Here is a 10174-nt window from a genome sequence, read left to right as displayed (position 1 = left end):
GGTGAATGGTATTGGACCCCGTCTGGTTCGGAAACATTGGGGTCAAAGTGTGATAAAGAGGAATGTTCATTGTTTCACAGGCTAATGATTAGTTTTTTTATGAATTCACAATAATTGCCCTTTGCTGCCTTCATCATATAATTTGACCATATCAATTGGACTCTCACTAATAAATCAGCCACATAAATACCTGACTGACTTTGTTGACACCAAACTCTTTCACTTTTGCCACAGCGAAAGGAACTTTAAAACTGCGACATGAGTGCCAAAATTTCCATCAGTGTGGTAGAAAGGCGTAGGGACCAATATTAGTACCGTATGTGCAAAGATACAAAACATATACAAATAAACCAAACTAAAACAGGTGTCAAATTGGTTTGTGTTTAGACACTCTCTTATTTTGAAACTCATGTGCATGCAGTGGTGATTGATGATTGCTTTGAAATGTGAATAGAAAACATACAAGTGATTCATGGTGCCACTGCCAGTATTAAGCTTTGTCACCTTTTGCAAAACGGCCCGAGGCAAGAATCCTACACATGTTATATGTTATATCGTGTGTTATTTAAGAGTAAGCCTGAATTCTTCAGTCCTGTAGTCAACAAAATACAATCTTTCTTATTTCCGAGAATTGTCTGTTATTGGCTGGGTTCTAGCTTTGCGTAACTGCCTCATAGATCAGAGTCTTCCTGTGAGCACAAAACCACTCTTGAGTTCCGCCATCTTTGTCTCGTTGCCATTCTGCCCTCTTGTGGATGTGTTGGTTCAAATGACCAAAAACCTGTCAAGATTCACCAGACACCACCAACACATGTATGAAAACAAGTCGCTGTAACTATTTTCCTCATGCTCAGCAAATAACATGGTGGTGACTCGATTGATTGAGTGCAGAAAGATGCTTCTATACATACGCATTAAGAATGATTCAATTCAAAATGCCACACAACATTTGTTTTGGTGAGTCTATTCATCTATTCTAAGTTAATTGAATGTAATCAAATCAAATGTACCTGATGTATTCCTAACTATCTCTCTGACATCATCTAGTCTAAAAGTCTGAAAACACTACATGTAAAATAATCCAATCCAATATATTCTAAAATAATGTAATATTCTAATCCAATATATTCAAATCTACCAAAATGTCACTAATCCTTCTAATCTAATTGTCACAAACAGACGTTCCCCGTCTCCAGAATACTAAGGTCCGAAGCTCGGCGTCACCCCTCTGTGTCACGTCACAGTGGTTTGTGCCATTCAGGATCAGCCCACTGAGTGGGCACGGCCACTCCCACCAACGCACCTGTGGCTCGTCTCTCATCAGGAGAGGCTGGGCACTTAAGCTGCCGAAGCCTCAGAGGCCGGTGCAAAGTCTTGTGCATGTTTCCATCACACTCTGAGCGGTCTCTCGATATCCTGTTTCTGCCTACTTGTTATTGACCTCTCATTTGTCCCAGACCTCGTTCACGCCTGCCTGACCCTCGACGGTACCTCTGCCAATCTCCACGCTCCCGGCTCTCGACCCCCTGCCTGACCTCCAGCTACGACCTCGCCTGCTCCCTGTCGGTGCCTCAGTCCGTTCCCTGCTTGCCTGGCTTTCCGACCCCCTGCCTGTTCACTGGACACGACTACGCCTGATCCTTGTCTGTACTCCGTTAATAAAGCTGCGCTCTGCGCTTGAGTTCACTCTGGTCTCTTGTGGTGCGTTACACTAATATTCAATAATATAATATAATGCAACTATTTTTAGGAATGTAATGTAATTGAATCAAATGAAATACGTCATATGATGTAATCTAATATAATCCAAACCGTTGTGTGGCTGTCCATACTGACTGTTTGTGCTGAAGAGCATCTGGTTTAGATACAAAGCCCCGGGTCTGCAAATGGTTACACTGTTCAGCATGCTGGGTTGTTTGTGCGTGTTCTGTCAAACTGTCGAGTGTTCGAGGGCTGTGTGGCAGACATTTTGAGCCCTTTAGCAAGATGCTGACTTTTCCCCCCAAAAATAACCCTCAAGTCATTGCAATACGATGTTAAACACGGGTAAAACAGTGTAAGGTTCATGTAGCCGGAAAATGTGCAAGGTGTATCCACGCATTGTTATATTATATATTGAGAAAATACCAATCTTCCCCCCCCCAATATACAGCAGAAAATATGTCAAATATTTGTTCTCTTTTCATTCCTTTCGATGTGCATTCAAATGGTCAATGTAGTCCTAGAAATTATGTTCGAAATGTCCAAATGCTCATATATAAATATAGAATTGTAGGCAAAGCACTTATCAAAAAACTATGTGTAAGGGTATTCATTTGGACCCCCCCCCCCCCCCCCTCCCCCATGTTTAAACCATGGTTACGCCCTTGCTTAAGTGACACGCTTTAAAAATGAAACAGAAAAACTACGTTGGATGAAAGTAAAACAAGCAGACCCTTTTTGCTGAGCATAGAATGTTCTTTGAGACTTAAGAAAATAATCTGTGTTATGAACCTCATACAAATCTGTCCTATGGACAGGGATACCGTTTGTGTCTCTAATTATTTCTTAAGATATTTAGAGAAGCAGCAGAAGAAAATGGCAAAACCTTTGTCATTTTTAATTCTTAAAGATAAATGACAAGAAGTCTCAGCAGGGGGGGGAAATATCCTCTTTCTGTTCTACATCCATCACTTCCACTTCTTCTCCAGTAGGTAAAAGGTCAGCTGGCTCTTGATTGAACCGCCCCGCCCACTTGTTTACGTGAAGGCAGGCTTGCCTCTCATTGGCTGCCGGCTGTGCAGCCTACAGTCTTGCAAAAGCGACACATCCAGCGGGTCGTATTTGTGGAGCTTGAAGGGTTCGGTCCAGCCGGCTGATCCGAGCCGAACCGTGTCAGCGGTGCTGTAGACACGAAGAAGAGGAAGCTAAAGAAACCAACTCAAAGAGATTTAATTCACCGTCTTTAACACAGTCTATCTTATTCATGCGGATATTTTAACTGCTACTGGAGACTGATTATTTTCTCAATCTCGTGTGTATTATTACGCGTTTTTTTGGTTGTTGCAAGAACGTGGATTGTGACACGAATAATTTGTAAAGAAGAATCAACACCAAGATAAGAACAAATGGAGTCATCCAACGGCTTCTCGTCCGAACGAAACATCCTGTGCCTGTTTGACGTGGACGGGACTTTAACAGCACCTCGAGAGGTGAGCAGCTGGGTATTTACAGGTTTCTGTTTATTGTGACCTTTCATTGCATGAGCTTTCTTAACAGCTGCACGCTCCTCTGCAGCTCCTCTCGCTCTTCTGCTTCACAATTGGACTGTGCATTCTTTGCGGGGAGAGGTCTGTTTATGAGAGGACACCGTGTCTTATTCATCTGCATGGTGCCCTATTCATGTTCTGTCCAAACACACAAGGAAAAATGATGCAAATTGCCTTAAACCTAGTTGTAGGTGTTTTTGTCACTCAGTAAATTATTTAAAAGAATAGTATCTCTTCTCTGAGCCCATTGAGTTTGAATGTTTGGGTTCATTTAATTTAATCTGGTGTGTGTGTGTGTGTGTGTGTGTGTGTGTGTGTGTGTGTGTGTGTGTGTGTGTCTGTATGTGTGTGCATTTTCTTGAAATCTGCAGAAAATCGATCCACAGTTGGATGAGTTTTTCCAGACTCTGAGGAGGAAAGTGAAGATCGGCATCGTGGGAGGTTCCGACTACTCAAAGATAGCGGAGCAGCTCGGCGAGGGGGATGATGGTGAGCAGTCCTCTTCCTGTTGGAGCCACAGATGTGTAATTTACTCTGCTGGAATACACTTGATGACCTGACACTTATTAGTGTCATTTCTGCTTAATTGGACACCAGTCCACAGAGACTGAAGCTGGGAGGATGGTCCGGGAACTAATGTGGGATTTAGGCCATTATGTGGCTTTATGGAGAGAGTCACACAAAGTCCGTCTACTTTATTCATCTATCAAACAATCAAACCTTTTGCCTACAACGCAAAGCTGGCCCTCACACTGCAGTACCAACAACTTTACAAGCTGTTAACACATGGCTGCATGCGTGAAAACCTGTCTCTGATAATATTAATGCGACTGAAATGCAGTCGTCAGGCCAAAAGGGAGCCATGTTGTTTTAAAAACCTTGCCAAGTGTGCTAAAAGGTGTCTCTTTTTATACTTTGTGATGCACACGTTTGCAGCATATGTTGTTGTTGTTGTTGTTGCGGCAGTATTGTGTGAAGACCTGTCCAAAATGAAAATCCATTCACACTTTCATTACATTTTTAACCCAGTTAGTTGATGGTTGTTTGTTACGTACAATCCAACCGTTATTTTATAGTCATCTTCCATATGCCTTTATTGTGCTGGATGTTGCATGTCACTGCTGTGTTATTAAAGGTAAAGTGGTCAAAGACGCTTTTAATTCAGCAAACTTATAGATCCTTCCAGCAGTCTGCTGTTTGCAGGTACAGTTACAGACCAAAGTAGAAAAGTCAACAAGAACTTGGCTTTCAGGGCAATATTACATTCACTGTAATCTGCCAAAAGGTCAATTATAGTGGAAGAGCCATTGTTAATTCAGTAGTGGGCGTTTTGAAGAACCACATTAGCCCATTTAGCCCTCTGTCTCCTCTCTTGCAGTGATATACAAGTTTGACTATGTCTTTGCTGAGAACGGGACGGTACAATACAAAGATGGGAAACTCCTCTCAAAGCATGTGAGTGAACGTTGAGACGACATGATTGTATGTATTGTATAAGCTTCACTTATTGTGTGATGTTTACTTACAAAGAAATCAGACAGAAGATTCATTTGCCCGATTATGGTTAGTAGACAATAACTTGAGAGGGAAAAGTGAAAGAAAAGAGAAAGAAGAAAAAGAGGTTATGGCTGTAAATCTACCAAGGCGACCTCTTTTTCTACATGTTAACAAGCCCAATTTCCATATATTATTTATATTATATTATTATTATATTTATATTATAATATCACAACGATGGGACAGCCTGTCATGTGTTCATGAGTAAAGTGCGTTTTCATCCCGTTAGGCGATACAGAATCAGATCGGCGAGGAGCTGCTCCAGGACCTCATCAATTTCTGCCTCAGCTACATGGGGCTCATCAAACTGCCAAAGAAAAGGTGAGACTTTGACCAACCTTATGAGTCAATCAGGCTGCGAGTTATTTGATTCCCCAGGTGGACAAATGCACACCCACTTTTTACCTGAATCCCTGTCGATTGGACTCCATCCTGATGTGGGATAATATAAGGTCAGATATAATCACCCTGCAGTGTGTGAAAGCAACAATGTGAATGACTGAAGGAAACCGTGCAGTTAGTTCATTTAAGTGAACGCCCACAGTTGTGGTTGAGCAATTCCTTCTTACAAAGTCTTCCTCACTGAGCTGCCGCTAAAGCTTACTAGCAAGAAAGGTGCCTCATTATCACTGTTGCGTAGTAATACAGATAAAATACCATTTATTGCCATGTGGTTTTTTTCATCTTTGGATTGGGGTGGTGGGGCAGGATTTGGTATCATTTAAAACCAAATCCAGCTTTTTGCCTCAACTAAATCCTCTCAACAAGTAGCTTGTCATTTTCTGCCGGCAGGGGAACGTTCATTGAGTTCAGGAATGGGATGCTCAACATTTCCCCCATCGGCCGGAGCTGCACACTGGAGGAGCGAATTGAATTCTCTGAAATCGACAAGGTAAAAAGACTTGCCATTAGTGCGAATCCGCCTGATTTGCAATGAGATTGAAACCTACAACGAACTTAATCCAAGCGCCCAGAAGCCAAAGTAAACAAGCTGAACCATTAAACACATTAGGCACTGAGAGTCAAAGGCCGCCGATCTGTCCCTCTGTTCCACGAAATGTGCTCAATTAAGCAGACAGCGAGAGGTCAAACAATGTTGAGCTTTCAGGACCGCCTTACAGGCTGCCCATTGATGGTTCACAGAGCCAGGCGGTATGGAGGACGCAGATAGAGGGGGAGAGGTTTAACCCTTCAGATGCTCACAATGCAGCTCAGTCCTGTATACTGAGATCAGATGACCTGCGCATGACAAATGCACGCATTGAACATCTGGAGAGCAGGGCAGGTGATGGGTATGAGGGTGTGCAGTAAAAAGTCAGCCGGGTCTGACTGCTTTGTCACTTTCTCCACAGAGAGAGAAGATCAGGGAGAAATTTGTTGCTGCACTGAAAGAGGAGTTTGCTGGGAAGGGACTGCGGTTCACTAAAGGTGAGGAAGCTGAAACCTAACAGAAAACCTTTTACAAGCATGTGGACTAGCAAGAAAACATGCATCCTCATATATTATCCCATAATCTATCCCCTCTGTATAGTTTCAGCAGATACAACTCATTAGTCATAAGTCTTAAGTCTTAATCTCTTAATATTAAAGCTTTTAATTTCTTGTGCTTTACATCGGAGCCCTCTGTTAACTATTGCCAACCAACAGACTCTTTCTGTGGCAACGCAGTCTAAGGTTCATTGGATAATGGATGTTTGCCTACGTGCTCTGCGAGGCGTTTGCCTCAGCTGGTGACGCCTGAAGGCTAATCACGATGCAGACAAACTGGCCTGTCAGTTTCTGGATCCCTGCCACGGAGCCAGAAGTAAACGTTGAGTAACATTTCAACTATGAAACATTCTCCGCACTGAAAAAGGCCGGAGGGAGCAAGGTTTTTTACAGCAGTACGGTCTATGGCCACATCTGTGTAGAAAGCGTCTGTGAGGAGCGAGTCATGTTGAGATGACAGAGGGATGCACTTGGACGTTTGAGGGCTCACGACTCTGTGTCCTGCATGAACTAACGCAATGCTTCATGTTGGTCCGATTTGTGAACTGAGTTTGAGATCCAGCTGTTCCCCGCTGGCTTCCTGCTTTTATAAGGCTGGTCCTTAGTAGCTGCTGTCGATCTCTTGATGAGATTCACCAAAGATCACCTTCTTTGCCAGCGTCTGGGTACATTTTGTAAAAAGAAGAAAACAAAAGAAATGTGAAGTGAAGAGGTCAAAATATACTTTATAAAATAGGTATGTTGCATGCTCATTCTATCTTATCTGCAAGTGGGTTCAAAATGTAAGAACACTGATGATTTCAGGCCAAAGATTGCATCCTGTATTGATTCTTTATCTTAAATCTCAGTAATCACAGAGGAGGAGGAAGAGCTTTAGGGGTTGAGCAGAGTGGTTGAAAAGGATTACATGCGCATCAATGCATTGTCAGCAACTCAGCAGCCCGACTTCTTTCTTTGCTGAGGAATGAAAAACACACACCCAGCAGGCCGGGGGAGGGGCTTTGAGTGTTTGAAGCCCTGAGGTGTGTTGGGTTAAAGGTGTTTGGGTTGGAGGCGTGCGGAGGGCGGGTGAGTGATGCAGCCCTCTGATTGGCTGGATGCTCCTCAGTTGTTGCCTTTGTTATTGCCTGTTCCGGCTCTTAGGCTGAGACGAGGGAGAGTATTCAAGGGGGGAGGGAGAATTAAAGGGGGAGTGCTGTTTTGAACTTGTTTTGGCTACATTTTCACAGTTCATAGGTCAATCGACTCGGCAGCTAAGTTTCTTCTGTGACCTTTAAAATGTGAACAATAAGCTTTAAGGAGAACCGGAGGTGGACTTTTTAAAGAACAACACGTCGCAATCAATGACCTTATCTCTGAGCTGCAGTAATCAACCCTGTCACTGCGGTCTCTGGATTCCTTGAATATAGAAAGTCTTTGTAATTGGTTGGTCAACGATGGACACATATTGGGTGTCTTTCCATTTGTGCCGAATAGTGTTTTTCCAGACTGCACCGTGTCTCTCTGCTGACGGTTAAAAGTCCACCCATGGGGGAAAAAGCGGCTCCATCGGTCTCGGCCTCTGCTCAGACAGTAAACAACGTTTGTCCCGCAGAGCCAGGCTGGTTGACTGTAAATAGGTGGAAGAATGGAGGGAAAGTATTCAACCAAATAATAACCTGGTTTATCAGGTGGACGTGACATTGGCAAATGTGTGTTAGCTCATTTCACAATGTTTCATTTCCCTCTTTAAAATATTCCAGTGTTTCCCCTACCGTTATAACAGGGGGGGGGGGGGGGGGGGGGGCATTTGACCAGCTGACCGACTACTACCCCCCCGGTTGGCTTTGGCCGACGATTACCAACCCCCCAACCCTGAAGTTGTAAACCTAGGGGAAACACTGTGTTCTGCATTGTTAAAGATGTGTATTCATGGATTCAAATGCACACGGCTAAATGATGAAGACAAGGATGATAAGAATGTTCGGTGTGTTTTTCAGGCGGTCTCATCAGCTTCGACATCTTCCCAGAGGGCTGGGACAAGAGGCTGTGTCTGGAGCAGCTGGCCAGCGAAAGTCTGGACACCATATATTTCTTTGGCAACGAGACATCTGATGTAAGTTCATCCTGGGAAATATTTAGAGGAGGGCCGTGATGTGGATGCAGATACTGACACAGTTTTAATAATTCAATTCTTTGTACACTGCATGGCCGAAAGTGGTTAAATACCTCTTTTCTACTAAACCTAATCTGTTGCAAGTAACTTGTTGCTTCTCAAATTTAGCAACCTGGCTTGAGAGATTTGCACTCATTCACACTGCTGTCGACAACATCAGCAGCAAAAATGGTTTATCTTCAGTTCAGGATCTTCAGTTTCAAGATTCCACTGTAACCTGTGATCAAAGCCAACCATAAACGCATCTCACAGATGGGTTGACTGACTGGAGATAGCATTTAATGAGGCCCTATACTTCAGATCAAACAGTCTGTCCAGGCTCGGAGGTTAAAGGGTATCAACATGGGTTTATAATGTTGGACGATGCTCTCTTCAGGGGGGAAACGACTATGAGATCTTCAACGACCCACGGACCATCGGCTTCACGGTCTACTCTCCGGAGGACACGGCCAGGTTCTGTCGGGAGCTTTTCTTTAATGCTCCACCCCATGAGCCCTGATGTCCTTGAATGCCCCCCCCCTCATCGGACCTCTTTAACCGCCTGCGGGTGTCTTCTGGTACGACAACAAGCAACACCAACCCGTATTCTAACTGCTAAAAAGTACTACTGATCATGTCCACTTTACTAATAGGATTACATACCAATAGGCCGCAGCAGGGTGATTTGACTCAATGTGAGCAATAAGTCCAGCTGCTTTTGTATTTTGTTTTTTAAAAAGTGTTAAATGTTGTGGTATGGGAAAGTTTTAAATTCTGTTTAAAGTGTAAGGGCACTGCGCTGTGAAGCATGTGACTAGCCAAAAAAAAGCTTTAAAATTCTTTAATACTCAGCAGTGTTGGAAGTGTCGAATGATGTTTTGCACACCGATCGTTGGTGTGGTCTTGTTGAACACTGCTGAAGAAGGTGACAAAAGTGAGAAGTATTTGCTTGTGTTGGGACTCTTCCTCTGCGGTTAACGACATAAAAATGACTCCAGGTATTTCAGTGTCTCTGCAGCTCTCTGAGCCGGATGAGACCTAATGTTTATTTACTGTGTAATCCCTTAAATATCAAATTTCTGTTTTGAGTTCAGATTTCTTTTTAAAAACTCAACATTAATCACTGAAGAGAACTTAACCAGTGAATTAAGCTACTGTGACCAAGTCACTCTGCAAACCTGTGTCAGTTGATATGACAGCTTTGTATGTAAAATATTTTTACGAGCTGGGGGGTCGTGGCCTGCACGCTGTATGGTGACTGTATGTATCGATGCTCATTGCTAATCTTTTTCAATGTTTAACAGATGCTTGAAGGGTTTTTAAAGTAACTTTTAACATTTTAAATACTGAAATTTAGTTTGGTTTAGAAAAAAGAAAGCCTCCCGGGTTGGATCTTTGTTGTAAATATGAAGCTTTTGATGAATCCTCAGCTGCAGTTCTGTGTCTGATTGTGTGTACACTCCTTCAACAACAAAGACTTAAAGGATTATGTCGACAACACTTCTATGCACAGCAGAGATGAGCTTTCAACTGATTAAAGAGATCAATCTTGTCGTTTTTCAGTCATTTATGGATAAAAAATGAATTTTGTTCAATTCATGGCAACAAAACGTGTCACCAACCTCCATTTTCAAGTGTTTCCTGCCTCGTTTGGACCTCAAATAAATTGTTAACTTTAAGATTTACTCATTCAGGAGCTACAGATTATTCACAAAAAACCCCCAATAAATAACTAATATATAAATAG

The 10174-nt window shown here is 42.9% G+C and overlaps 1 protein-coding gene across 1 annotated transcript; it reads left to right on the top strand.

Moving 5' to 3' along the window:
* Positions 1 to 2796: 2796 nt before the first annotated feature.
* On the top strand, positions 2797 to 9979 carry LOC119220656 (phosphomannomutase 1). The gene is made up of 8 exons (XM_037476802.2): positions 2797 to 3191; positions 3620 to 3737; positions 4627 to 4703; positions 5035 to 5126; positions 5598 to 5697; positions 6158 to 6233; positions 8273 to 8388; positions 8825 to 9979. The coding sequence occupies exons 1-8, from the start codon at positions 3108 to 3110 to the stop codon at positions 8945 to 8947; spliced, it is 786 nt and encodes a 261-aa protein (XP_037332699.2). The 5' UTR covers positions 2797 to 3107; the 3' UTR covers positions 8948 to 9979.
* The last annotated feature ends 195 nt before the right edge of the window (positions 9980 to 10174 follow it).

This window comes from Pungitius pungitius, chromosome 12 (genome assembly GCF_949316345.1).
Source record: "Pungitius pungitius chromosome 12, fPunPun2.1, whole genome shotgun sequence".
Taxonomy (NCBI): Eukaryota; Metazoa; Chordata; class Actinopteri; order Perciformes; family Gasterosteidae; genus Pungitius; species Pungitius pungitius.
This window is presented reverse-complemented; position numbering and strand designations above follow the sequence as displayed.